This window comes from Penicillium atrosanguineum, assembly GCF_028827265.1.
Source record: "Penicillium atrosanguineum strain IBT 20685 chromosome Unknown utg000001l_segment0_segment0, whole genome shotgun sequence".
NCBI classification, from domain to species: domain Eukaryota; kingdom Fungi; phylum Ascomycota; class Eurotiomycetes; order Eurotiales; family Aspergillaceae; genus Penicillium; species Penicillium atrosanguineum.
The window spans coordinates 1,033,297-1,060,425 of record NW_026623133.1 but is presented as its reverse complement, the minus strand read 5'-3'; the positions used below and the strand labels follow the sequence as shown (position 1 = coordinate 1,060,425).

At 50.3% G+C, this 27,129-nt stretch overlaps 11 protein-coding genes across 11 annotated transcripts; 7 read left to right on the top strand and 4 right to left on the bottom strand.

Annotated features, from left to right (window-relative positions):
- Positions 1-183: 183 nt before the first annotated feature.
- Positions 184-2,499, bottom strand: N7443_000398 (uncharacterized protein; the record flags this gene model as incomplete). Its single annotated transcript, XM_056880454.1, has 1 exon — positions 184-2,499. The coding sequence occupies one exon, from the start codon at positions 2,497-2,499 to the stop codon at positions 184-186; it is 2,316 nt and encodes a 771-aa protein (XP_056745692.1).
- A 235-nt stretch (positions 2,500-2,734) lies between these two features.
- On the top strand, positions 2,735-3,396 carry N7443_000397 (nucleobindin SSP120; the record flags this gene model as incomplete). Its single annotated transcript, XM_056880453.1, has 2 exons — positions 2,735-2,861; positions 2,912-3,396. 2 exons carry the CDS (start codon positions 2,735-2,737, stop codon positions 3,394-3,396), a joined length of 612 nt encoding a protein of 203 aa, XP_056745691.1.
- Positions 3,397-5,397: 2,001 nt separating this feature from the next.
- Positions 5,398-6,595, top strand: N7443_000396 (uncharacterized protein; the record flags this gene model as incomplete). Its single annotated transcript, XM_056880452.1, has 4 exons — positions 5,398-5,650; positions 5,754-6,308; positions 6,373-6,443; positions 6,509-6,595. The coding sequence occupies 4 exons, from the start codon at positions 5,398-5,400 to the stop codon at positions 6,593-6,595; spliced, it is 966 nt and encodes a 321-aa protein (XP_056745690.1).
- Positions 6,596-7,354: 759 nt separating this feature from the next.
- On the bottom strand, positions 7,355-8,884 carry N7443_000395 (phosphoinositide binding protein ATG18; the record flags this gene model as incomplete). The annotated part of the gene is made up of 5 exons (XM_056880451.1): positions 7,355-7,403; positions 7,457-8,315; positions 8,384-8,543; positions 8,619-8,773; positions 8,833-8,884. The coding sequence occupies 5 exons, from the start codon at positions 8,882-8,884 to the stop codon at positions 7,355-7,357; spliced, it is 1,275 nt and encodes a 424-aa protein (XP_056745689.1).
- Positions 8,885-12,175: 3,291 nt separating this feature from the next.
- On the top strand, positions 12,176-14,374 carry pps1 (tyrosine/serine/threonine protein phosphatase PPS1; the record flags this gene model as incomplete). The annotated part of the gene is made up of 3 exons (XM_056880450.1): positions 12,176-13,901; positions 13,967-14,087; positions 14,251-14,374. 3 exons carry the CDS (start codon positions 12,176-12,178, stop codon positions 14,372-14,374), a joined length of 1,971 nt encoding a protein of 656 aa, XP_056745688.1.
- A 685-nt stretch (positions 14,375-15,059) lies between these two features.
- N7443_000393 (mismatch repair ATPase MLH1) lies at positions 15,060-17,453 on the bottom strand (the record flags this gene model as incomplete). Its single annotated transcript, XM_056880449.1, has 3 exons — positions 15,060-16,733; positions 16,786-17,286; positions 17,352-17,453. 3 exons carry the CDS (start codon positions 17,451-17,453, stop codon positions 15,060-15,062), a joined length of 2,277 nt encoding a protein of 758 aa, XP_056745687.1.
- Positions 17,454-17,699: 246 nt separating this feature from the next.
- Positions 17,700-19,824, top strand: N7443_000392 (uncharacterized protein; the record flags this gene model as incomplete). The annotated part of the gene is made up of 3 exons (XM_056880448.1): positions 17,700-18,300; positions 18,358-18,609; positions 18,674-19,824. 3 exons carry the CDS (start codon positions 17,700-17,702, stop codon positions 19,822-19,824), a joined length of 2,004 nt encoding a protein of 667 aa, XP_056745686.1.
- A 418-nt stretch (positions 19,825-20,242) lies between these two features.
- On the top strand, positions 20,243-23,230 carry N7443_000391 (proteasome regulatory particle base subunit RPN1; the record flags this gene model as incomplete). The annotated part of the gene is made up of 5 exons (XM_056880447.1): positions 20,243-20,387; positions 20,485-20,549; positions 20,613-20,777; positions 20,834-23,146; positions 23,204-23,230. The coding sequence occupies 5 exons, from the start codon at positions 20,243-20,245 to the stop codon at positions 23,228-23,230; spliced, it is 2,715 nt and encodes a 904-aa protein (XP_056745685.1).
- A 471-nt stretch (positions 23,231-23,701) lies between these two features.
- N7443_000390 (protein kinase RIO2) lies at positions 23,702-25,065 on the top strand (the record flags this gene model as incomplete). The annotated part of the gene is made up of 3 exons (XM_056880446.1): positions 23,702-23,764; positions 23,850-23,994; positions 24,056-25,065. 3 exons carry the CDS (start codon positions 23,702-23,704, stop codon positions 25,063-25,065), a joined length of 1,218 nt encoding a protein of 405 aa, XP_056745684.1.
- A 183-nt stretch (positions 25,066-25,248) lies between these two features.
- On the top strand, positions 25,249-25,491 carry N7443_000389 (uncharacterized protein; the record flags this gene model as incomplete). Its single annotated transcript, XM_056880445.1, has 1 exon — positions 25,249-25,491. The coding sequence occupies one exon, from the start codon at positions 25,249-25,251 to the stop codon at positions 25,489-25,491; it is 243 nt and encodes an 80-aa protein (XP_056745683.1).
- Positions 25,492-25,821: 330 nt separating this feature from the next.
- Positions 25,822-26,892, bottom strand: N7443_000388 (RTA1 domain-containing protein; the record flags this gene model as incomplete). The annotated part of the gene is made up of 2 exons (XM_056880444.1): positions 25,822-26,554; positions 26,624-26,892. 2 exons carry the CDS (start codon positions 26,890-26,892, stop codon positions 25,822-25,824), a joined length of 1,002 nt encoding a protein of 333 aa, XP_056745682.1.
- Positions 26,893-27,129: the final 237 nt, after the last annotated feature.

Sequence of the window (27,129 nt, the reverse complement as noted above, 5' to 3'; positions counted from 1 at the left end):
CGTTAGATTCCCTCTGAGCTTGCTAGAGCTTTACAAATTACAATAGAAATGTGTTTCAAGTTGAAAATTCTCCCGGTGATAAATACATCTCGTCTATTGGCATTGAACCTCTCAATGAGAGTGTAGGTATATTGTAATGTACAAGAATAAATAAACATTGGATCTCCCGCGCTAGCACTCTGCTCATTTCTGTCGAGCGGTTTTCTTGGCCATGGCACTGGCAATAGTGCGAAATCCCTTGGGTCGATCCGCTTGCGCTAGGGTATCGGAAGTCGGCGTGTCCTTCTTGGGGAATCGCCGTGTGAATGGCCGAGAATTGACTTCCGATGGAGGCAGCGTGCGGCCACTGTCGATCATTTCGGATATCCGTTCGAACTCGACATTCTTAGGAGTGTTGGAGGTTTCAAGGGCGGGGTGGGATGAAGTGGCGGGTTGTGAAAAGGGGGCTTCTTGCTCGACTTCGTGGATTTCTTCTTTGATTGAAGATTCGATGTGATGTCTGCGGAGTTCAAAGACTAGGCCGCGAAGCTGGTCGACTTCGTTCCTCAGGCTGGCCATCTCGTCAGTTTGTGCCTTTCGCGGACTGTTCATGGACCGCAACGTGGCTGACGAGGATATCACAGTTGGCTTCGCTTCTTTTCCGATATTGTCGTGTAATGTATTGCCGGCAAGAGTAGTGGAAAATGCATCCTGTCCATGAAGAGCAAGCCAGCTGGCGCGATCTAACGCTAATGCGTGGTTCTCTGCTTCGAATTCGTTTAATTCTTCGCCGAAGTCGTTGACAAAGTCAAAGCACTTCTTCCACAGGGGTCGACCAGCGTTCTCTCTGGGTGATAATTTAGCGGCCTCGGTCCACCTTGCGAAATCGCGATCCACAATAGGCAGAACATCACTTTGCAAAGACGGAATAGCCGGGTCAAATCCACTGCGCATAGCAGCTGTGATTAAGACTTCTGAAACCTCCTTTTTGCCGCAGGAGTCACAGAGGTGGACCATCAGCATGAGCAGACGTTCAACCATGTGGCTCTGGTGGTCGGTTGAGGAGACCAAAAAGGTGCTGGCTCTCCTTAATGCGTTAATACCTTTCTCCCAATCTTGTCTGATGCTGTAAAATCGGATGTAGTAGAACAGTGTTGTGAAGTTATCAAAGAAGCCGACCCTCCGCGCTGCTTGAAGCCAGGCGTCAGCTCGGTCCGGTTGGTCGAAACGCAATGCAGCGGCGATTAGCTCGCAATAGATGACGGGGTTGTTGCTGTCAAGCGGTGGGACGACAATTTCTAAGCCATTCACCTTCCGAGCTCGGTACCGACCAAGAGACCCTAGGTTCAAAGAGTAGACGCCGTTGCCACTGAGCATCCGAAGGAAAAGATCAAAGTCCTTGAGGTTTTTGGACTTGCGGAAGAACGAAATAATTGTGATGATGAGCGACGTGCTCATATTGAACCCGTTTGGAAGAAGGGCGCGGAGGAGAAGGTCATTCACGTCGTTCTGCTTGGCTTGCGAGAAAGCAATGAGAATGTATCGGAAAGCAGCGGTCCGGTCCGGCTCGGCCGAAGCGAGTAGATTGCTGGATACCCGCATGAGGAGTTCTTGCAGAGACATCTGCTCTTTCGTATATAGCTCGATGTCCCGATTCAGCTCTGCATCAAGTCGCTCGGTGTCTTTCCGACAATCTTCATGCTGTATTGAAGCATAATCACCAATCACATCGTCATAATGCGCATATCTATTAGTCTTCAGGGCCCTGATTCGATGTCGGACGGTGTTGAGTTCCTCCAAAAGCTTTGGGGTGTTAATTTGAGGCAGGTCAAAATCGGCAGCGTAATTCATCGATACCCCGGAATAACGATGGGCGATAATCGGCCGCAGAAGAAGACGGATGGCGAATTGTCTCACTGCAAGCTTCTGAATAGCTTTCACGCGCAAGGGTTCGTCATGGGCCCAGCTCGGTAACGCTTCATCCTCCATGCCATTGTCATCAGTTTCAGCTTCGGCGGCATTTTTGAAACTGCTGGCTTCCTCTGCTAGCGCAGACTCGAGTAATTGTGCGTTGGCAGCGCTGAGTAAACTGCGCTCCGTATGGAAGGACCTTGTTGGCTGGTTCGGCGTGACTCGTCGGGGCACGGGAGAAAGGTTCGTAACGGCTCCGAGCCCTTTGAACTGTAGCAATCGGTTGATCCCCCGGGTAGTTCTCCTCCGTGTCTCCAATGATTCCAAAAGTCGCTGTTCCTCATCCACCAACTCATTCACCTCGGCCTTAACAGCCGCGATCTTTTCCTCCCAGTCATGTCGACGTTGACTCTTTGCTCTGGCATCGGCAAGGGCGGCGGCGGCGAAGATGCTCGTGTATAGCGCGGTCACCGAGTTTCCAATTCGAAGTTTCTTCTTGCTGGCAGCGCCTGCCGACCGCGAAGTGACTCCGCTGGCAGTCGTACTCAAACACGAAACACAGCGGCAGGACGACTGCGACCGTGCAGCGCGGGACCACAAGTTCTGCATTATCGGATCATATCTGGTAAGCACATGTAGTACAAGAGTAAGGAAAAGGGTCAATTAGACCCCCTGCAGAGTCCGATGCTGCAATGGAGTTGAGGAAACAATCAATGGTGCAATGCGAGAAATTCCGGCAACGTAAAATGCCGGTGCAAACACTGCAAACAAGCTTGCCCGCTTGCATCTCCTGTTCCGGGGTCAAGGATACATGTCCCCAGTTCCCCGTCAACTACCTTCTACAATGGCCGGTCGCTTAATCTGCTTTGTCGCCGGGGTGCTCGCTATCGGTAGCGGCCTCGCAAATGCCCATGGCTCTCATTCGAGCGACCAACCGCCGTCCGACGATTGGGCCACGAGACACATGATGGGTACGATTTTAAGATCAAAGCACGCGAAAGGTTGCTAAAAATGGTTTTAGAGGAACATCATATCGAATCCTTCGATGCAGGCTCATTCTTCTTGCTTCACGATTACGATTCCTCCGGGTCATGGTCTGTCGACGAAGTCCGTAAGACGTACGGTCTCGACGATGAATCCAACAACGGCGTAAGCGAATCCAGCAAACAGGCCGCTGTCCGCACTGTTTTTGATCTCTTTGACGCTTCTCACACCGGCTTCATTACCCGTGAAGCCTGGATGAAGGCAATCGCCGACGGCGTGCGCCTGCCCGACCTCGGATATGGACCCGGACACCATGGCGATATGGAGTATGAATACGAGATTCACCACTTCGAGAAATTCCACGGAGACGACGCAAAGGAGGAGGACTTGACCCACCCCCAGGATATTGAGCACTTCAGGAGGCATGACGAGATGGAAGCGGCTGAGATGAGGCTCGAGAAACTCGAGACGATGCAAATCGTGGAAGTCAACATTCCTCAAAAATTTCGCCGCAATTTCTAGAGCTTCTGTGGGATAATGTCTTTTTTGATGTATATAAGTACTGACATATTGGCCTTTGGAGAGGACTTGTGGCACTTGGCTGCATGTCTTGCCTTCCACCTACCTAATGATACGAACCATCGTGAGCCTAGTTGGGGCAATGACTGGATGTTTGACGTCGAATATTGTGCCCGGGTTCCCGCATCTTAATTCATCAATCATTAGAACTTGTAGACACGACGCCAGCGAGAAATATCTCAGTTGGTCTCAATGCAAAAGGAGACATCCCCCTACTGTATGCACCTTGAGTGATTCTCCGCATACTAGATCACTACCTGTGTTCTCCAGACGAGACAGCTGACTGTCTCAATGGTATTATAAGCCACCGGAATGTATGCTTTGGCTTGCCCCACATGGTAATTGCTGCGGACTGGGTCTAGAATCTCGTGCCTTTCATGATCTAATGTTCGGGCTTTCCAGGTGCCTGCTTGGTGTCGATCAGGTTTATTTGGCCAATGCCCATACAGCCCGCCAAGAAGATACCTAGGTATTCCAAAGGGAGGCCTACACATTGATTCTTTAGTTCTTCCTCGTTATGTTTTGGGGCATCTCTCCAAGGCTCTTTTTAGGACCTCTGTTGTTCTAAGATTGCTTTTCCAAGGTGTCTTGAAGATTACCTCATATACTTCTTAGGGAATCAGACAAGTCATGGCCGCTTATTTAGAATAACTTGTATGATATTCTTCGTCCGGCTCTACATAACATTCACATTTGAGTGTCCCCGAGTTCATACTTGTCATTACATGCACACTTGCCCATGCATATCTTGGAGGCACTGCATTTCATCTTTCCGACAATAAATGCTCCAGATGTTGTTTGAGAACGTGAGATATTAGAAGATGATGTATACCAAGTGCCTGGGCATGTACATGATAAGATTCAAATAATGGAGATTTGGTATTCTGTCAACACTCCAAATGGTGGCAAAAACATATTCGGGCACGTGGTAGATGGCGTGGTTGATACGGTTTACAAAGACGGAGCATCAAATTTGGCAATCTTCAGCGTTCAACCCCATTTACCAATAGCCAAATGTCATGGAAATGAGCAACTGATTGAGCATGTATCAGACCGTGGGACTATCCGAGAAGAAATGCCACGCTCGGAGAGGTCCTACAGGTGCCGAGCCATTTCCTTGACTAATATCCCGTGGAGATCTCCAACTCTATATTTTGTACGTAAGGAAATCAATGATAGATGGAGCCGATGTGATTCATATTAATCATGGAAACAGTCGGATCATCTCTATCGAAGTGTGGCAGTCATGATCTTGACCGTGCACACTTGAGAATTAGCATCGTCGATTACTCCAGATAGGGGCTTATCTGTGATATCTCAATAGGGGCTCGAGGGGCTATTGATGATTTTCGTTCTCGTTACAAATGCAGTACACTAAATATCGATAATCCGGGGTGGTAAGAGAGTAATTCTATAATCTAAGGAAAATCCCCTACGATATGTTAATCGAAATAAGCTACGAAAAAAAAAATCCAATTAATCAAGTTCGCCGGCCGGCCAATTCGGCCAACATTGATCCCGAAAAGGGAAAACTGACCGGATGGAGAAAGTCTATGCGCTGACTCATCCACAAGAAACGGGACATGTTCGAGACACACGCTATTCTTGTACCGCCTTCCCCTTCAAAGGTTATACTGCCGTCACAGCGATCTAACTTAATGACATATTTGGCTAATCAGACTAAATCTGAAGATCTATATAGACTAAAGCACTATCAGACAACCTCTTGCGGACAAAGATGAAGAAGACTAGTAATCCTTCTATATTATGTATATTCCCGGTCGAGCTCCAGACCTAATATGAAAGGCGGTCTAAAAACAACGTCCCTGTAGCCGGACCCACAATAATCCCAATGTGGCGCTTCATTCCGTTACGTTGACTCGGTGAACTGCAGAGCCAAGGATCGCCTCACGTCGATTGCCTAATCGCGCCCTGAAACTCAATATGGTGGCTTATCTTCCCCAGCATGAACTCGATACCAAGGACGATCACCCGTATCTGGAGCCGGCCATAGCTCCCTTCGCTGGGCGGCTCGGCGGTAATCAGGACTTTATTGTCGATCGCAATGATCCCCGGAATGTGGAAGTTCTGGAAAAGGTGCCCGACGCTGCACCGTGTATGACGTTGGCCGAGGTTTTTGATTTGCGCGGGTTTCTAAGTCCCGATCTATACAAGTTTGCGATGCTGGAATGTGTTGGTGAGTTCATTTTTTCTGGAGTTGTCCAAGGGCAGAAAATTCTGCTACTTACTCTACCTCTAATTGCAGGACGTTTGAGGCTAATCTTAATGGCTGTGTTTAGCTAGTATGATGAACGTGTTTATCTCGTGCTGGGTCACGACGCATCCACTTACTGCGACGACTTCCCCGAAGACCCAGGCCGGTGTTTACGCTACTGTCACCTTCTTCTCTCCACTCTTCGGAGGCATCACCAATCTCCTCTTGACTCCGCTCCTGATCTATACCTTTTCTCCATCGAGTGGAGGCCATATTAGCCCGACCATTACACTAGCCATATTCTTTGCGCGCATCATCTCCTTCCCGCGCATGGTCTTGTACTTGATTGGGCAGACTTTCGGCGGAGCCTTAGCTGGTTTCATGCTACACAGTGCGTATGGGAGTCGAGAAATTACCATAGGAGGATGCCACATCGATACATCAATGGTAGAGCCCAAAGACGGCCTCGTGATTGAATTTATCGCGTGCCTAGTTCTTATTTTCCTGGCCTTTGGCGTTGCTCTAGATCCACGACAGGCTAATGTCTTTGGCCACGCCACGGCTCCGTGGTTTGTGGGGATCGTTCTGGGAATCGTCAGCTGGGGCACAGCCTTCACCCGTGAAGGGTATATTGGAGCGAGTAAGTTCTAGAAAGAAGTGGATTCGTGGGGGGGGGGCGCGTTTAAGTAACCCGGTTCATGCAGGTCTTAACCCAGCTAGATGTTTCGGTGCTTATGTGGCGTCGGAATTCCCTTCCTATCACTGGATCCACTGGGTAAGTCTGCCTTCCACCTACATCCATTGGTTTTTGTTATAAAGAGCTTGTTTAACCTTACGTAGGTTGGACCACTCGCCGCTGCTATCGGGCACGGTTTGGTGTACTTTGTTGACCCACTTTGGGCCGAGGGGACGCGGAGCCTGCCGTGATGGGCAAGCTAGGCCCGGAGGTGGCCACCGAGAAAGCCGCCGCTTGCCGCCGTGCATGCATAAGCCTCGAGTAAATGTTAATAACACCATGGACATAGACATAGACATACAGATATACGTACATAGATTAGAGATAGAGATAGATACTAGTTGGTACGATCCGCTGAGCTTCATTGGCCATCTCCATTCTCAAATCCAATGACCTGACTAAGAAAAGGCGACAACACCGGTATTGGGCCCGTGTACTTCGCACAGTGCATGTGTTGCCCATTAAACAGAGGAATTACTCATGCCTATCATGAGCAAGATACCGATATCGCTTGGAGGAAATCAGAATAGTGAATTGGTCATATCAATGAACTGCATTCAAGTAATGAATAACTATCAACGGGATATTGAGGCTGTCAATCACTCGCCACATGTACAAAAAAAAAAGGAATCTACCAGGAATGAAACATAACGAACACAAAGCATGGATGCTAACGCCAAACGGAGAATCGAATCGCTAATGCTCAGAACGAGGGGAATGGGGCCGAAAGAGGCCGAGAGCAATGTGCAGAGCAAAAGTCATGAAGGAAAGAAACACCTGGGGAGCAAGGCTCTTGTGTCTTTTTCCAAGAGGGAAGTGGAAAAGGGAACGCGAGTAGTCTCTTGTCTGTGAGGTTGTGTATGGAGAGGTGGCCAACAAGTGATTTACGAAGTCGTGATTCGACTAGGCAAAGAGACATTGTCATCATGGAGTCAAGGGAAACCTTGCCCTCAGAAATCCATCTGTGGATTTCCTAGCCGGTCATTCGAATCTACCACCCTAAGTATCGATTAGTGAAGCCCTATCAAATAGAGGCGTGCGTCGAAACTTACGAATATTGCTTCGTGAGGGTTCCTTCCCCACCCTTGGACAGGTCGATGTTGAAAACGTAAAAGTTCCCATCGCTGGTCACAACCATTACTTGCGGAGAGCTATTGCTCATAGCAACAACACTCCGAAGAGGACCGGGACCCCCATTCCCACCTTGCGCTTGGCTGGATCGTGGAATCTTGATCCAGGCAAAGTCTCGCGCTGGTTCCCACATCTCACTCACGCCCTTGGGCAGGTATCCGCCCATTCTTGAAGCCACGGCCCCACCGACATTTTGAGATGTTCGGCGAAGCATCCCTATCAATGTACCATTGTGCTTTCGGGCCGCCAAGTCCGCGCTTGTCTCGCCGCCTCCTTCATCGGACTCATGCGAGCTTCCAAATTGGCTGGCTCCGAGAGATGACTCGCGGCCGATGGAGGAATGCGATGGAGGAGAGCCTTCGGAGGGTGGACCTTGCTGGCTCAGTTTGAAGAGATGAATGGTTTCGGTGGAAGAGGAGACGCAAAGAAGGGTTGATGTGGTGTTGAAGGACATGCTAAAGATGCGCGAAGGCATGGACCCACGTCGGAACTGGTAGAGCTTGTGACCATCGGGAACTGAGAAAACGCGGATGATCGTGCCTTTGTCCGAGGCCGTTGCCAGCAGTGTCCCTTCGCTGTTCAAAGAAATGCAGGCCAACGGAGAACGGTGAGCCTCGATAACATTGATCGCTTCGAGTTTCTGCGCATCAAATATTAGAACGTCTCCGGTGGTTGGCGAGACATGCGTTGTTCCTGGTGGCGCATGTGCTGGAGGTTTTATTGATGCCGGGGCTTTCTGGGGTAAAGGATATGCTATGTAGCAGTTGTCTGACGATGGTGCTAGGGTACAAATAGCTGGTTCTATGTCAGTGACTATGGCAAAAATCAGATCTAGCGTCGCGGCATACCGTGTGGATTCGGTGACGTATCGATCGTGGACAAGAGCTTCATCGTTTGGATGTCATAGAGGTAGATCTGATCTTCCAAGACGATGACGAGACGTTTGCGATTCAGTTTGACAGCCAAGACCGTCGTCGGAAATGTCAATTCACATATCGTGCATTGGCGCTGAGAAAAAAAAAGCCATCAGATCAGTTCCGAATAATTTTGATATAGCGGGCGCCTTGATAGACTCCGACGAACCTTGGTGTTTGTGATTTGCAGCCGGCGGGGCGATAAGATGAGTGCAACCAACGATGTGGAGAACAGCATCTCAATCACCGCGATATTCCCTTCCTTAGTCTCATAGCTCTTAGCGAAAGGCTCGGTGGTGAATATGCGAAATCCCTTGGAGGTGGCTGGTTGACGTCAGTTAAACACCGAAATAGAGGCTACATTGCGCAGGAGGGAAGCTCACCAACCGCCAGGTAGCTGTAGTCCTGGTTGAAGGTCACGAAATTCATCGCCATCTTGCCGGTAGACTTTAAGCGCAGGTGGTCGGGTTGCCAAAAGGTGGATACAAGCGCGGCGGATGGTGACCCCGCTTGAGGGAACTGGATGGGAGCGGAGGGGAGTATTCGCCCGTCACCGGTCAGCGCGTATCATCTCTCGCGGGTTGTAGGTTGGTTCTGCGAAGGCGACGGAGGTGGAGAAGTGAAGATACGATATCCGGAGATCCCTGGAGAGAACTTGGTCGTTCGCAAGCGAGAGTCGCCGCGCTTGGGCCACACCTTGATAACCCACCGCCTACCAATTCTCTTATCGATAACACCTCTCTTCCACGAACGCCTGCCCCCTCATAGCTCCCGCGTTTAGGCATGGCCTGATCTTGCAGGCCTTGCGGATGTGGTGATCTGAGCTTGTGACTTACAGCCTCTGGCTTACAGTATCGCTGACAAATGACCGTATTGGCTCCAGCCCGAGCGAATCCTCCAGATGATCTACCCCGAGCCGCGGTTCATTTGACTCGAAGCCCCAGCGCCGATCGCCGATTATCAATCGCGGATAATGCCTCCAAGAGTACATTTTATGGCGCAGAGTTTACCATAGTTCAGAAAAACAAATTCGTTGAATCGAGGCTGCGAGTAAGGAGTCATGTCCATTCTGCCCTGCGACGAGGGCCTATTCCGCTTCATAGTTTTGCGTGCGCGTCACATCGGCATGTCACTGGGAGATACCGATGACGATCTCCTAGTCGAAGAGAGAACATGTCCTGCTCTCGATCACTTCTACCCGTGTCACAAGTGTGATGCTATATCCGAGTCCGTACTTCAGGCCTGGCGTCAACGTTATATCACTCGGCGGTGACTCAGAAGTGGTTTTTGCATGCAGAGGCAAAATCAAAGGCAGCGTAGTTCTGGGCCGTTTGTTTCTTGATAAGAAAATCAAACAATAACGGTAGATATTTGAGACAAATGCATGGAAAACCAACAGGTATTGACAGCAATGAAACCGTTCTCGAGGATGTTTAGCCTTGAAGCCTCCATCTCACTATCTCACTGGCAAACCTATTCAAGTGGAAGATGACAGACCCAACCCAACTAATGAAATGCATCACCGTAGCTTTATTTAAAGGTTGGGTAGATTCTAGCACCAGCTCAACAACGGATGTATTGGTAGTCACCAGAGAAATGATACCGCGCCGACTGGTGCCAACCAAAAAAGAAATCCTGCTGGTTTCGATATCGTTGTTGAAGTATGTGGACGCAGCTGACAACCCGTGCAGCATTTCTATCATGTTTGCCATCAAAATAGATAATGCATTCTCCTCTCGGCCACTGTTTACCGGCCACGTCGCCCTGCACAAGCCATAATACTCCAGTGAGGAGTTGGCAATAAACCGGTTCGTGGAAAGCTAAGGTATCAGATTCTACACCCAATTCCGAATAGGAGTACCTCGCAAGGACCGTCGGCAAAGATCGTAAGATACAGCAGCTACCCGCATGACGCGAGTAGCCCGCGGGTCCGGCCGGCCAGAAGGCCTTAATAGGTTATCTTACTAGTCGGGTTTGATGGATTTTATCGACAAAGTTCTCCGGGGCATGAGGTTTATGTCGGCAGCCGCTAGTATTTCCGACGATCATTGCTGCCTTTTGGGAGAGCTTCGGGTTTCTTGTTGGCCTATCTTCTTATGGGAACTAGCATAGTAGTCAACCCAGGATCTCGGGACTGGTGGCGATCTGGGTTTGAATATAATGCCCAACCTAATACTAGCCGAACTGAATATATCAAGGCAAGGAGAACACAATTCTCATCATGGGATAGGACATTTAGCCAATGTGCTGGTCCGGTCGGCGCACGGCTTCTGTTCCTGCCCGAGGCTGCGCAGTGCATATCATAACCGGGTGTATCAAGTTCCATTCTCAACATAGTTCACCTTCAAGCCAGGTTCATAATACATAATTACCAGGCGATCCCACGACCGGGCCAAGTTCTTGGCAACCTCGCAACTAGAGGTCGATGTTGTCAGCATCCCCACCGTGATACTTCCCCCAAACCTTCGCAAGGCTAGCCCAATCAACACGGCTGACAATCGACATAAGATCAACAGAACGTAGCCCGATGGTTCGACGCAGTCTTGCCTGACATGTCCCGCATCCCGCATTTACTACAGTAGCCTAGGAGTGAATTAGCCGACCAATGGCTAGTCCGTCGATGAGAGTTGTGTGGGTGAAATGACCAGCATTACGCGAGGGGGATACGCGCCCCCTCCCCCCCCCCCCCCTCCTTGTGCTACATTGGACGCCCGCATGGGTTCATTCGGGCACCGGCTCTTTGGTCGTTGGCAAGATACCCGTCTCCTAGGCATTTGCATTTGCATTTGCATTTGCATCTGTGCTAGGTTTGGGGACACTGATTTTTTTTTAATTTTGGCCGTGTTCATCCGGTTTTTGGATGTAAATAAAGTCTCGAACAGTTGGGTCTCCTGCATCCCCCACTTGCAGGTGGATCAGACGGACGATCCGGGGTCGCCCATCACCCAGCGACAAACGTACGACTCTGGCCTTCTATACACTCGAGACAATGCATCCACTTTTCCCAAATCAATGTTTAGCCCGAAGCAAATTGAGTTTGATGACCCTCACATTCCATGGACGGTCGGGCCTAGGATACATTGCCACTGTAGGGTAAACATCTCCGAGTGGGTATCGAGTGTGCGGGGAGAGACTGTTGGTGGTGGATGGGGCCACACAGACGATGCCCGTTGGACAGGAATCCAGACCGAGTTAGCGAGGTGGGGAAGATAACATGTACCGACCTAGGAATCTCAGCGTCATCGGAAGCCTCCCCGGGGCCGTGATTGGGCCCGAGCTTAGATTGCAGGCGCCGCCCAAGAGTGGCCCGTGGATGAAGTAGCGTGTCCCAGGCGGGGTACGCCTTTTCACTTCAGTAACTAGGGTACAAAGCCGGTTCAAGTTCTAATCGTGATAACCAAGTGGAGCGGTGGAGTCGCTGAAGCCGGGAATGACGATGATGAGATAAATGAAAGAAAGTAGACTGCTCTGTTATTCACGTCCGATTCATTCCTGGCCCCTTACTGGCCTGGTCTCCGTCGTATGATCGTGCCCGTACTTGTACCTCTCACTGCCCCCTCCCTCTCCCCTTGACATTCTTTCTCCTGTCTCTATATTTGAGTAGTCATTCATCTTCCTGTCTCTCTTCTCGCTGCCGAAAAGGATGTAATCCGGTTGCGCCGCTGCCGAATAGTGTGATATTGAACCCCCTCACTTACCAACACTTGCGATCGTCGCCTCTCCATCATGGCGACCGTTGTTGTTCAGCAGCCGCTGCGCCATTCAACCCCTCCTCCTTCTCCCATCCCATCCGCCATCTCCGTCAACAGACGACCGAGCCCGATTCCGACCAGGCATCTCCCTGTGTGCCCAACAGGCCCGCCGCCTTCCGATGCACAGGAGACGCCTGCACGATGCACCACCAATGATCAGACGTCTTCTCTCCTCTACCCGGCAGATGGCTTCGTGCGCATTTCGTCCCCGCCGGCACCCAATATTTATGCCATCGATGCCGAAACCCTCTCCTCAGCGCTCGATCACATGGCAGCGCAGCCATTGCCCGATCCATCGCAAATGTTCCCCTGGCTGCATGGTCTCCACCCGGATAACCATTTGCAGTTGGGCTTTTTCTCAAGCCGCAGGAAATCACTGCGCCGGGCACCGAAATGCTGGCGCGGTATCACAGTGGTCAAGATGGGTGGAGATCTGAGTAAGGCGCGCATCAAGGGTGCCGTCGCTCCCAACGAAGTCATTTCACCCACATCGCGTTTCTTGATGGCCGATCCCCCCGACGGTTTCTCCGTTCGAAACTTCCAAATCCAGACTGCCAAACTTGCGGCAATGTCGGATATCGTGGTCTATGCTGAAGACCAAGCCAGCAAGTCGGAGCTCCTTGCCCTAGCAGAGGACTTCGCGATGGCCCAGCAGGCCTGGCGCATGAAGAATGATCCCATGCAAGAACGTCCGCCTTACAACACCTTTGTCGTCACGAGCTCCTTCCACCATATTGAGAAGAAGCGCCCGCAACTGGTCGCTATCACTGCAGATGGCCAGCTCACTGGTCGGGTCATGGACTTTTCTCAATGGGAGCGTCTGGAGATGTGCAGCATGTCTCGTGCTTCGGAAATCTCAAAAAATGTTTGGCTTGGACCGACTCCCGATTATATGCTGCGACCTGGAGATTGTGAAAAGCCTGAAATAGATCCCTACGATCTGATGATCGAGGCAAGTGATCTCGCAAGTATCCCAGGTCCTCGTTTCTTGGCCACGGTCGACGCGAAGCTTGAAAAAGGACCCCAGCGAATTGATTTCCCCTCGTCGGGATCTATTGTTCTCCCATCAGGCAATACGCGCGAAGTCGAAGACTTGGTCGCTACCATCCGATGGATCTACTACCTCGCTCATCCCGAGCCCCACGAAGTGGCTGACCGTGATGGCGACATCGCCATGACCCACCCCGGCAAGAAGCCTCGTCGAATCTTTATCCACTGCGCAGACGGCTACACCGAGAGCTCGCTGCTGGCAGTTGCATATTTCATGTTCGCCGAAGGAGTTCCCGCGCACGAAGCTTGGCTTCGTCTGCATTGCCAGAAAGGCCGGAACTTCTTCGCGTATCCAACGGACGTTGCGTTCCTAAGCCACGTTCAGTCACGTCTTTTGCAAGAAAGTCCGACAAATCATAACATTGACACCTCAGAGATATGGGATCCAAACTGGTTTTTGAAGATGGATGGATCTTTGCCCAGTCGCATTCTGCCCTACCTTTACCTGGGTAACCTTAACCATGCCAACAACCCGGATTTGTTGCGGGAACTTGGGATCCGACGCGTTTTGAGCATCGGAGAACCTGTTTCGTGGACCGAGGAAACTCGTGACAAATGGGGTAAAGAGAACCTCATGTACATTGACAACGTCCAAGATAACGGTATCGATCCGCTCTGGCAGGAAATCGACAAGTGTCTGGAATTCCTCGGTGAGTGAAATGCATCGGACTCGTGTCCATGTGTTGCGTTGAACGTGTCACTGATGAATTTTCAGAACATGATAAAAAAGAAGGCAAGGCGACCCTCGTTCACTGCCGCGTTGGAGTTTCCCGATCCGCCAGCATCTGCATTGCCGAGGTGATGAAAACCAAGCGTCTTTCCTTCCCTCACGCATAGTATGTCCACCTGTCTACAAAACTAAATCCAAGTCCTAAACTAACCTCCGCCCAGTTGCTTTGTCCGAGCTAGACGTCTCAACGTGATTATCCAACCCCATCTCCGCTTTATGTGAAGACCTCCGCCCCCCCCTCAAACCTTCTAGTCACTTACACTCTTTAGCTATGAACTCCTCCAATGGGAAGAAAATCAAATGAAGAAACGAGGCCCCCTAAAACGCGAACTTGAATGGCCAACCGTCGCCCGCGAGATCGCCCTCCTCAACAAACCCTACTCCCGATCCTAGGACAGTAACCAAGCTTAACTTGTGACAACCTTTAATTGCCACCATATGCCCGACCACATCACATATTCTTAATTATTTTTCTCATGTTGCCGCATCCACACACCCATGTCGGAACATGCATTTACGTTGAACGATTTGACACACGACTGCTACGAGGGATGACTTTTCGCTGGATTATGGCGCTTGGCGTTGCTGGATTTGATATGGGAATATCACCAAAGTCGCAATGCTTTCACCATCCTCACCATGTCGTGTTTTTTTATTACTTTTAGCCTCACCCTTTTCACTCTTGGACATTATCCTTTCGGAGACTCTTACAACATTATTTCATCATCATTCTTATTCTCATATTCATTCTAACTTTCTTCACCTTTGGTTACCATTTCTTCCCTTCGGTTGAATTAAGAATATGGGGTCTTCATATGAGCGGCGATACTTCTGTGCCTTCCTTTACCTTCCGTCTTGACTCGGAATATACACAGTCCGGCCTTTTCGTTTATTTTCTACTTACCTTCTTCTGTATTGGATGACGGGTTTGAGTTACTCGCGACAAACGAGGCGTGGTCTTAAAATCCGAACACTGTTGGGTCTTATGCAACCTCCAAACATGTATGGTTGCTTTGATTCATACTCCATATTGATATATCGATAACATTGGGTTTTTTTCAATTGCTATCATCAAGTCTTAACATCGCTCAAAGACCCTGTAGAGACCTTTAAGGTCGGCGACTTCCACCACGCCCTTGAGCATTCGCGATGTAGCCACTAGCCGCCCGCGGAGGGCGGGGAATATAGCGTATTCTAGCATTCGGATCATTTGCGCGCGGCGGGTTGTGATCATTGGGTCTTCGTGAATATTTGCTTCTTCGGGGTTGGAGGGTTCCTTGGATGGAGAGACTGGGAGTTGTTCTGGAGTGTAAAAGGTGGCTAGTTCACGGAGGAAGCTGCGGAAGCATTCTTCTTCACCGGACCAGTCCACATAGGGACCGAGTCTGAGTAGGAAGCGTGGGAGTTTTGCCAATGAGGGCACGTACCCCTTTAACAGGAGTGGGATTGTAAGTAGTTCGCCTTCCGGACTGACTTTTAATGAAAAGTATTCGTCTAGCATTTCACGCCGCTCAATTAGCGTCCGAGTTATCATCTCTGCGGCATTGGCGAAGATGGTTTCTGCATCTGCGTCATTGCTGGGGCGTTCCTGCTGTTCTGCCTCGGTGGCAATCTTGAGTATGTCCACTAGCTTTGGTGGGGGGTCCAGCCGGATGACACCGAAGTTTCCAAAGTCTGTTAGTCCGACTTGGTAGAAGAACTCGTTGCAAGCGAGACCGTAATCTACTAGGTAGAGTTTGACTCCGGATTGGATGGCGGCTAAGCGTCGTCGTTCATCCACAAGGCCGACATAGGTGTGTGATGCGAACATCTCCGTTAATGTGTTGTGCATGGTGGCGCGTACTGCACTGCGGAGGCTCTTGACGGATGTGAGGGCGATGCGGAGGGGTTGACGGTCTGTGGTTTCGTATTGGAGACTGTCATCCAGTATAGGTGATGGCTTGTTGCCGGGGGCGGTAGGTGTGTCAGGTTGTGCAGGAGACGGGGCAAGCATAGAGGTGATTTTGCGGACTTTAGAGTCCGTCCGAACGAGGTTGTTTTCGTATGGTCTTTTGGAGGTGGCGGGTGTTTTCGGTGTGCCTGCTGTCTTTCCATCTGTTACACCTTCATTGGAAGAACCCTGGTCGAGTTGGATGGTATCAATGGTCTGAACACCAGGCAAGAGAGTCTGCGTGAGGAATGTTCGGCTGGAGTCCACCTGGGCAAGTTTGGATCTTATTTCATTGCAGACCATCTCGATGATCTCATCCTCATTCAAGAAGTTTACTTCGCGTTTAGTTGGGTGCACATTAACATCCACGCGATGAGGCTCGATTTCCAAATCAATATACGCGAAAGGATGTCCACCTTTTGGCAAGAACGCGGAGTATGTCTGTTCCACGGCGCGTTTGATGGCAGTGGACTCCACGGCACGGTGGTTGATGAAGAGGAGGATAACCGTCTTTTTGACATGGTAGTTCGCATTGGTAGCTAAGCCCGAGGCACGGAAGCCAAGCTTGCTGTCTGAAGTCTCAAATTCGACCACTTCGTTTGCCACGGCACTACCGTGGATTTGGCGGATTCGGTCGACGATGCTAGCAGCAGAAGGAGTTGAGATGCTTACTCCCGAGTCACCATGCTTGCGACACGAGAAGGCGACGCCTGAACAGTGTACTGCATATCGACCAACCACGTCGAGGATCTTGGCGTACTCTTCGCTTGCAGAGCGAAACGCCCGGCGGCGAGTAGGAATATTGTAGAACAAATCTTCGACCTATTGCTTCTATTAGAAACTTGGGATTTGACGACAAAGCGGTGCTATTTACCGTGATCTGTGTTCCTCCGCGACCAGCAGTCGCCTTGGGTGCAGCATTCTGTCCTGGCTTTGCTGGAACCAATTTCCCATCACCGTAATGTGCCCGCCAGGCGCAGCTAGACCCAGCCGTCTTCGTTGTCACCGTCAAATGAGCGATATGACTGATACTGGCCAAGGCCTCGCCACGAAATCCATATGTGCCAATGGAAGAGAGATCCTCGAACTCCTTAAGTTTAGACGTGGTGAATCGTTCGCAGAGGATAGGAAGGTCATCGCGCTTGAGAAAGTCAGTCGGATCTTCCATATCTGTTAGAATGAGATGTCGACTCACATCAATTCCATGCCCATTATCCGTAATTTGTAGCAGCTTCAATCCTCCATCTTTGATCAGAACCTCGATCGAGGTAGAACCTGCATCGACAGCATTTTCAATCAGTTCCTTCAGCGCGTGCATTGGAGCAACAATGATCTCTCCAGCGGCAATTTTGTTGACGACATCGGGATCAAGGGCCTGCGGAGGCTCGTTAGCATGTTTTGTTGCATAGTGTGCCACTGAATGTCCAGAGCTGCCCGTACCTTAATTCTCTTGGGCTTGGACGGCCCAGCGGCCTCTGTCTCCTCCGCGGCGCGCTTAGTTCCACGCTCATCAGGAAGATCCAGATCCATGTTGTCAGCCATGATGCTCAGGGTTCTGCGTCGCGTGCGCGCGGCGTGAAGTGGAGAAGAAACGCGGAGTTCAAGTTGGCGATAAGACGATAAGCCGTCGATCTCACAGTTAAATGAAGAACAGTCTAACAACATCTCGACCCCTTCACACCTCTTTCGCCCTAGCCCTCGCTGAGCTCTGACAAACGTGACAAGGATTTTGACTGGGCTCAATGATCTTCGCAGATCCTCTGGCTTCAAAGCCGCCCGCGTTATAGTATGGCGCCCGCAAAGATGCCCTTACGCGCCGATGAGGAGCTGGGCAAGAAGGACGACGATCTCCACTCCAACCAAGTCCGCTTTCGTCCTGCACAAAGTCGCGTGTACCCTCGACCTCGGCGCATTCTGATAGCTGTGATCGCTTTGGTGGCCCTTTATCAATTCTTCAAGCACATGCCCACAGACATCGCCCCGGCCGCCGAACGATACAACCCGACAATTGCAAGACTGAGACACCCTCCTCCTCCCCCACCACCCCCTCCGGTTCAGTCACCAGTCGTGTCTAAGACAGATATTTCACCACACCGAGTGCCGCAAATAAACGACAAGGAAGAGTCTTTTGATGGGGCAATCAAGTTCTACGAGCTGGCTCGGTCTCTTCCCCGCAGCAAGCAGTCGGAGCACAAGGCTAGCCATGCTGTGCTTTTTGCAGCATCAAGCCTTCATAGTGTCTCGGACATGCTACCATTGGCTTGCCAAATGGCACGAAAGAACTTGAATCATGTACATTTTGTTCTCTTTGGGAAGGATGAAGTTTCCATTGATGGATTTAAAATCGTGAACGGAATTTCAGATTCCGAGTGCCCAATGACATGGCATGGTTCGTTTATAAGCCTTTCGTCTTGCAATTTATGACAGTGCTGACTTTGTTTCACAGACAGTCGACCGGATCATCTGGCAGAGTCTTCTGATGCTCGCATGGAACGGGCTGTGCCTGGAGGTCTGGGGTTGATCCAGGCATATGTGGCTCCAGAAGTTATTATAACGCAGAGCAAAAGCTGGGAAGACTCATTCTTCTGGAACGGAGTGAACGCCCATAAGCAGAAAGCTGCTATTACCCATATCGCGCTCCCCTCGGCTTCTAGAGACATCATGTGGATGTCTTTCATCGATAGCACAGCTTTGAAAGGTGATTCTCCTCACAACAACAACTTATTCAAAATGGCTTTACTGATACATTTATTTGACACCAGTCTGGAATGACATTCGCGTTGATATGGTGGTTCACGCTTCCAAATCGTCAGGATCTTTGATTAGACTCATCAGGTCTTTGGATGCTGCAGATTATCTGGGATCAACACCTAGCTTGACTATTGAGCTTCCACCATCGCTAGACCCTAATTTGCGAGGAGTTTTACAGAATTTGGAGGGATTGTCCCAGCTTGCGGGACGCATCACTCTCCGGCGACGTATTGACCCACGCTACATGGACCCAGCAGAATCGTCTATTCGCACGGTGGAAGGGTTCTACCCAGTGAATCCCCGCCTGTGCCACTTGCTCATGCTATCTCCTCAGACGGAAGTAGCTCCTTCGTTCTATCACTATCTCAAGTACAACATTCTGCATTACAAACAGTCGGCACGGGCTAAGCACGCCTCGGTGGATCTCATGGGAATCTCTTTGGAACTACCCTCTACAAAACCTACGACTGGTGGAGGACCGTTCAATCCGCCTTCGATGCTATCGGTGGATGATACTAAGAATCATGCATTGAACTCTATCCCATCTTTCTTGTGGCAAGCGCCAAACAGTAACGCAGCATTGTTTTTCGGCGACAAGTGGACTGAATTTCACTCTTTCTTATCCAGTCGTCTGGGTGTTTCAGAGACGAAAATCAATATTGCTTCACAAGACAAGATCATGTCTAGAAGATACCCAGCCTTTATGGACTATCTGGTGGAATTGATGCGGGCCAAGGGATACTATATGTTGTACCCATCATTCCCAGGCCATACGGCAGCATCATTCGTCACAGTTCATCACGATCTGTACCACCCTCCGGAAGAATTTGCCCATGAAGTTAGCCTCAATACTGACAAGAGACCAATTCCTGAAATCCATAATCCCGATGAGCCCCTTGAGCCACTGGTGGATTATGTATCTCCGGAGAAGCCGCTCACTGGAGCATCCACTATCATGCCTCTCGTCGATCTCTTCGAATCGGGTCTTCCAGACATTGAAGAGTTGTCCTTGATGTCTTATGATGGAGAGACATTGACACCGGAGACGTATCTGAGGCAAACCAGGGAATATGCCGACAAGTTCCGTCTACGATATGGGCACTGTACTGATGACAGCATAGTAACCGAGGGTCCTGGTTTAGATCTATTCTGTCTTGGTTGATTTCTGGCTCAGTTGGTTCCTAGCATGGTCTGCGACGGGTTTCAACCTTGCACATATGGCGGTATTGGCCGTGATTTGGTGTAGAGAGACTTTTAAGTAAATCATATATCTATTCAGCAGTAACTCAGTGAATAACATCACTAGAACTATAATGTATCTAGGTAGAAGATGTTCATGTTTCTCAAGGTGTCGAGGCAAAACAATGACGAAGGCTTGGCGCTGACATAATCCGGGAGCTGCACCAGCCCGAGCTCTCTGCGCTTCCATCACCAGCTTACAATCAACTGCATCACCCGTCGTTTGCAGGTCTCTATCTCTCTTTCCTTTGTGACTTTGCTTACTTCATCTCCCGAATCTTGAGTTCCCCGTTACGCATCCTTGATTCCACACCGAACCGGTCGCCGGATACCCGTCAGAAATGGCGAACGAGGGCGAACGGTCAACCGCCGCCGACAAGGGCAAGGGCAAGGTTGAAGACGTTCGCGAGTTGAACGGCAAGAAGCCCCAAAATGATGAGAAGACCATCGAGGATGGCAAGAAAAAGGATGAGGAGCCCCAGGACGGTAAGTCGCGACAACACCTTGCAACGTTCTCGGAGCAGAGCGTGTAGCATCCGCGGCATGCTTCACTGCTTGGACTCAAAGTGCTGACATTCTTCAGATGAGCTCAGTGAAGAGGACCAGCAATTGAAAGATGAGCTCGAGATGCTCGTGGAGCGGTTAAAGGTACGATGACCCCCGAATTCATCTCAAGCAGACGATGACGTTGATGCTAATATCTGCTCGTAGGAGCCCGACACCTCTCTCTACGGACCTGCCCTGGACGCAATCAAGAACTTCATCAAGACTTCCACATCTTCCATGACGGCTGTTCCTAAGCCGTTGAAATTCCTCCGACCGCATTACGATGATCTGGCAGCACTTTACGAGAAGTGGACAGCCGGCCCTGTCAAGGTTGGTGTGATATCAGGCCATTCCGATTAGCAAATTCTGATCATACATTTAATTAGGACTCGCTGGCCGATACGCTGTCAGTGCTCGGTATGACCTACGGAGACGAGGCGAAGCTGGAGACTCTGAAATACCGCCTGTTGGCCAAGTCGGAGGATCTTGCCTCCTGGGGCCACGAATACATTAGACACCTGGCGCTTGAGATTGGACAAGAATATCAAAACCGGTTGAATGCTGAGAACGAGACCAAGGACCTGGTGGATCTCGCTTTGTCGCTGGTGCCTCATTTCCTCAGCCACAATGCTGACGCCGATGCAGTCGATCTTCTCAGTGAGATGGAGATTATCGAGGAGATCCCGCGCTTTGTGGATGAGAACACATACTCCCGAGTTTGCTTGTACATGGTCAGCATGGTCAACTTGCTCACCTACCCCGAAGACCAGCAGTTCCTCCGCGCCGCCCACGAGATCTACGTCCGCTACAACAAGTTGTCCCAGGCCATCGTGCTCGCCATCCGATTGAATGACATTGATCTCATTAAGAGTGATATCGACGCCACCGACGACAAGTCCCTCAAGAAACAGATGGCTTTCCTCGTCGCTCGACAGCAGATTTGGCTCGACTTGCCGGCTGAGGACGAGGAAGGTGAGGCGTTGAACGACTGCCTCAACAACACCTCCATTCCCAAGCACTTCAAGTCCCTTGGAAAGGAGCTCAACATTCTGGACCCCAAGATGCCCGAGGATATCTATAAAACACACCTGGAGAGTAGCCGCGGAGCCGGTCTCACCAACCTTGATTCGGCACGACACAACTTGGCGAGCGCCTTTGTCAACTCCTTTGCTAACGCCGGCTTTGGTAACGACAAAATGATGCTGGTTGAGGGTGAGAAGGGCCCGTGGGTGTGGAAGACCAAGGACGACGGCATGCTCTCCACGACAGCGTCGCTGGGTATGCTTCTTCACCGGGATGTTGAGGATGGCTTGGATAAGATCGACAAGTTCACCTACGCATCAGAGGACCAGGTAAAAGCTGGTGCTTTGCTTGCAATCGGTATCCTGAACTCCGGTGTCCGTCTCGACTCGGACCCCGCTCTTGCGCTCTTGAGTGATCCTGACAACCTAGAGGCCAAGAACGTGCCCATGCGAGTTGCCTCTATCATGGGTCTCGGTCTGGCGTATGCTGGTTCTAATAAGGAGGACCTCCTCGAGATCCTTCTCCCTATTGTGGAGGATTCTTCTTTGGATATGCAGCTCTCTGCCATGGCAGCGGTCTCACTGGGTCTCATCTTTGTTGGCTCATCGAACCACCAGGTTAGTGAGGCCATTGCCACAACTTTGATGGACGAGGAGCGTCAGAAGCAGCTCAAGGACAAGTGGACACGATTCATGGCTCTTGGTCTTGCACTGCTTTACTTCGGTCGACAGGAGGAGGTTGATGTTATCCTCGATATTCTGAAGGCTGTTGATCACCCCATGGCCAAGCCCACCTCCGTCCTTGCCTCCGTCTGTGCCTGGGCTGGTACTGGAACTGTGCTTAAGTTGCAAGAGCTCCTTCACATCTGCAATGATATTATTGAGGAGAAGGAGGAGAACAAGGGTGATGAGCTTGTCCAGTCTTACGCTGTCCTGGGTCTGTCCCTCATTGCCATGGGCGAGGATGTTGGCCAGGACATGATTCTCCGTCAGTTCGGCCATCTCATGCACTACGGCTCTCCCAACATTCGCCGGGCTGTGCCCCTTGCTATGGGCTTGATCAGCCCCAGCAACCCTCAGATGAAGGTTTACGACACCCTGTCTCGATACAGTCACGATAATGACAACGATGTTGCCATTAACGCCATCTTTGCCATGGGTCTCTGCGGTGCGGGTACTAACAACGCCCGTCTGGCACAGCTTCTGCGCCAACTGGCTAGCTACTACCACCGTGACCAGAACTCCCTGTTCATGGTGCGCATCGCCCAGGGTCTCCTTCACATGGGCAAGGGCACAATGACGCTCAACCCCTTCCACACCGACCGCCAGGTCCTTTCTCGAGTCTCAGCGGCTGGTCTTCTCACAGTTCTTGTGTCTTTGATTGACGCCAAGGACTTCATCTTGGCCGATAGCCACTACCTGCTTTACTTCCTCATTACCGCCATGTTCCCCCGCTTCCTCGTGACTCTCGATGAGGACCTGAACCCACTCACCGTCAACGTGCGCGTGGGTCAGGCCGTGGACGTTGTCGGCCAGGCTGGTCGGCCAAAGACCATCACCGGATGGCAGACCCAGAGCACGCCGGTGCTTCTGTCATATGGTGAGAGGGCTGAGTTGGAAGATGAGCAGTATATTCCTCTCAGCAGCATACTCGAGGGCTTGGTCATTCTGCGCAAGGTGAGCTATCTCGATCCAACACTTGACTCAAAACATGCTTGCTAACGAACCATCTAGAACCCTGACTGGGAAAGCCCCGAATAAGCAAATGAGAAAGTATCCAATCTATCCTTACGACGGGCCTCACATAGCGGTCGGGTTATTGTCGGATCTAATGTATTCAGAACGACCGAGGAATAGCATGAACTTTTTTTTTATCTTCTGCATTTGGTACATCGGACGGCCAAGGCTGCGTCGACTGCGAATGTTGTGTAGACTACATCTCGATCACGGGGGCTTGAGTTCTGTGCTCTATTAGATGTATGAAATGGTGATTTTGTTAATTCTTACTTGCTTCCTCCAACAAAACCAAGGCAATTCTCGGCCTACTGTTAGCGTCGTCTCGTAGATAAATGGCGACGTTCACAAGGTACTCGCCCAAATAGGAAATAGGGCTTAGGGCTATGAGCTTATCACTTTTTTCTCTCCGCGTTACTCTTCCCAGCAGCAGCCCTACCCTTTTTAAGCCAGAGATCTGCCCTTTTCTCAGATCAAGAACCCTGAGACCTTGCAAAGATGAAGCTCGACGCCAAGGCAATTCGCTACCTCACAAGTGAGGATTTCAAAGTTCTTGCGGGGGTACTTATCGACCCCTCCACCCCGCCGTGTTTAGAGCGGTCTTTCGCGATCATACTCAGATAACTAACAATGTCTTCTTTTCTAGGTTGAAACCGGAAGCCGGAACCATGAAGTCGTCCCGACCCCACTGATCGTGCAGCTTTCGGGCCTCCGAGGCGGCAGCGGCGTGCATCGCGCCATCTCGAATTTGGCCAAGATTAATCTGATCGCAAAGGTGAAGAACGCAAAGTGTACGCCTTTCCTCCTCGTGTCTCCTCATTAAACCACCAGCTCATATCTCTCGCACTATAGATGATGGATACCGCCTCACCTATGGTGGTCTCGACTACCTCGCTCTCAACGGACACCAGAAGCAAAAAGTCGTTTACTCCGTTGGCAACCAGATCGGCGTCGGCAAAGAATCAGATATTATCGTGGTCGCGCACAGCAGTGGAGCGCAACGCATCCTTAAAATCCACCGTCTCGGTCGTATCTCCTTCCGGACCGTCAAGACAAACCGCGACTACCTCCGACATCGCCACACCGGATCTTGGATGTACATGTCGCGCCTGGCCGCGATGAAAGAATTCGCGTTCATGAAGGCCCTCCACGAGAACGGATTCCCTGTCCCCGAACCCATTGCACAGAACCGTCACACCATCGTCATGAGTTTGATTGATGCTTTCCCGCTGCGTCAGATCGCAAAAGTTGCCAAGCCCGCTAAGCTATACTCTGAGTTGATGGATATGGTTTTGGAGTTGGCGCGATTTGGTCTGATCCACGGTGACTATAACGAGTTTAACTTGCTTATCAAGGAAGAAGTCATTCCAGATGCGGATGGCAATGTTGCGGACATTGAGGATGCGCATGATGATCAGATCAAGTTGACTCCGATTGTCATTGATTTCCCGCAGATGGTCTCTATTGATCATGCGAATGCGGAGATGTACTTTGATCGTGATGTGAACTGTATCAAGCGGTTCTTCCAGCGGAAGTATCACTTTGTTAGTGATGCGCCTGGTCCGTCCTTCAAGGATGCGAGGAAGAATTTCATGAAAAACCCTGGTAAGCGACTTGATGTTGAGGTCGAGGCCTCCGGGTTCTCAAGAAAGATGGCGCGTGAGCTTGAGAAGTATATGGATGAAGTTGGTGCCAATACTGGGGAGGGTGAAGGAGACGAAGAAAATGAGGATGACTCCGAGGAAGAGGATTCCGAGGAGGAGGAGGAGGTCAATGAAGATGAACCAGAGCAGTCTAGTGCGGCGGACGAGAGTGCCCAGCGATTAGAAGCACTGGAGATCTCGGGATCATCCGAAAAGTAGATGATTTGGGATACCTCATAACCATGCAACACGCATGAATGTACTCTAATGACCACGAGTGATGAATCTAGACTGTAAACGGCCGCCACACACTTTCATTCCCTTTTAAACATCATGCGAACATCATGCAACTATTGAACCTGCCGAAGGAGCTTATTGTCTTAATCTCCCATCTTCTCGATGATGAGTACGCTATCAACAACCTCCCCCAAACATGCAGACGACTCTTCCTTCTGCCAAACCGTTCCCTTTACGGGCACAAATGTTCGAGACAGCAAACTGCGGTTACAGGGGAGTGGTGTAATTCATGCTGAAAAATCTGGTTCAGCAGAGCCTACCGTGGCTAATGCAAAAAAGAACGCAACAGAAGGGAACCGTTTGGATATTGTGCCGCTCGTGCAGCATGCCTACTGGTGGAAGAAGTAGCAACGGCTTGTATCAACATCTCAACCAGCCTGATCATTAGTTCTATCGGGTTGAAAGCTCAAACAGATCTTGAGTATCCGTGACATCTCAGAACACCATTCAGTGCTCACCTCAACTTCTTGAACTGTGTAGTCGGAAGAAGCGGGCTAGAAATATCTGATCCTTCAGTTCAAAACGCAGCAAATCGGGCCCCGCATAAACCTTTTCGCCAACGAGCTGTGGTCTCCGTACTCCGTTCAATATAGACTTGTCTTTCGGTTCTCGCCAGGGTGAATGGGTAGTGGAAACCCTCTGTCTTGACCCATTGGACTGCTAATTCTTCATGACAAACTAGAATCGAGTCTTCGAGACTCCTCCTAATTCCATATTGATAGAAATTTGATCCACCTCAGCATCAATCGACTGGGCCCGCGTCCACAGAGTCTGGTTCCATTGGCCATCAAAGCAGACGCCCGGATGCAAAAACGTCAGACACATAATGGCGATCACGATCATGGTTCCTTCCAGGACCATGAAAAGAACCTGGTTGTTTGCCAATGCACTGTGAAATCCACCATTCAGCTCTGCGACGCGGAATACGGAGCGAACAAAAATGGCAATGGTCGCTAGCGCGAGGCCTGTACTCATAGTCAATGCTTGGTCACTGAAAGGAAGGGAGCCAACCTTACCAGCAAGGAAGGCTTTCCACCTGATGCTATTTCGAAGTTCACACGCGTGTACTGCCTTATTGAGAGCGTTCGGATTTTTGCATACTGTCCATGCGTATTGGAGACACATGGCCATGAACAGAGCGAGCGAAGCCACTTGGCTTGCTAGGCCAGCTACCATGATGTTGACGCCAGTTTGCGCTAGATCTTGCTGATCAGAGTCGGCGATGGAGGTGATGGCACCGCCTGCGGCTTGAAGGATCAGTGAAATCAAGTCGCAAAGAACGAAAATTACGGTATAAGTTCGTGGACGGAGGAGTGATATCTTCTCGCCATAGACTATCACGATTCGTCCCAGGCAAATATAGATCGAAGCGCTGAAAAAGGCCGGCCCAATGGTGAGGCAGATCAGATATCTAGATATTTTGCGTCAATATCAAATGTCTGAAATTGATTTCGAGAGAATCAAGAGATGATTGACTCACTCTAGGTATGGGTTGAAAAGGAATGGATTGTAGTGCATCTGTACCCTTCCCGCATATCCAATGATTTCGAGAACCAGACCCCCGAACAAACCGACCAAAAAGCCCCAGGTCTTGTATCGGATACCCAGCCCCAATTGGATTATCAAGAGAACTGCAAAGAAGGCCAAGTAGAAGGCATTTCCGGCCAGTGATGGAACATAGTAGACGTATGCCTCGGTGATGGGACAAGTATTTATCGTGCAAGAATCGGAGTCTGTTGAGTTGGCCATGATGATGCGTATTGTTTGTTTGATTCGATCCGTTGGGCCTAAATGTGCGCAGATTTGATATTCAGATACAGGTGCTGGTTATTTATTAATGACCGGAAACTATGGTAGCCTATGTTTGTCTCAAGGCAGACCGAGCTCTTTGTTGCAATTGGCGATCAATAGCCCTCGTCATGCCCCATTAGGCCTTTTAGAGACTCAGCCATGCTCTAGGCGTCGAGATCTACGTGGACCGTAATC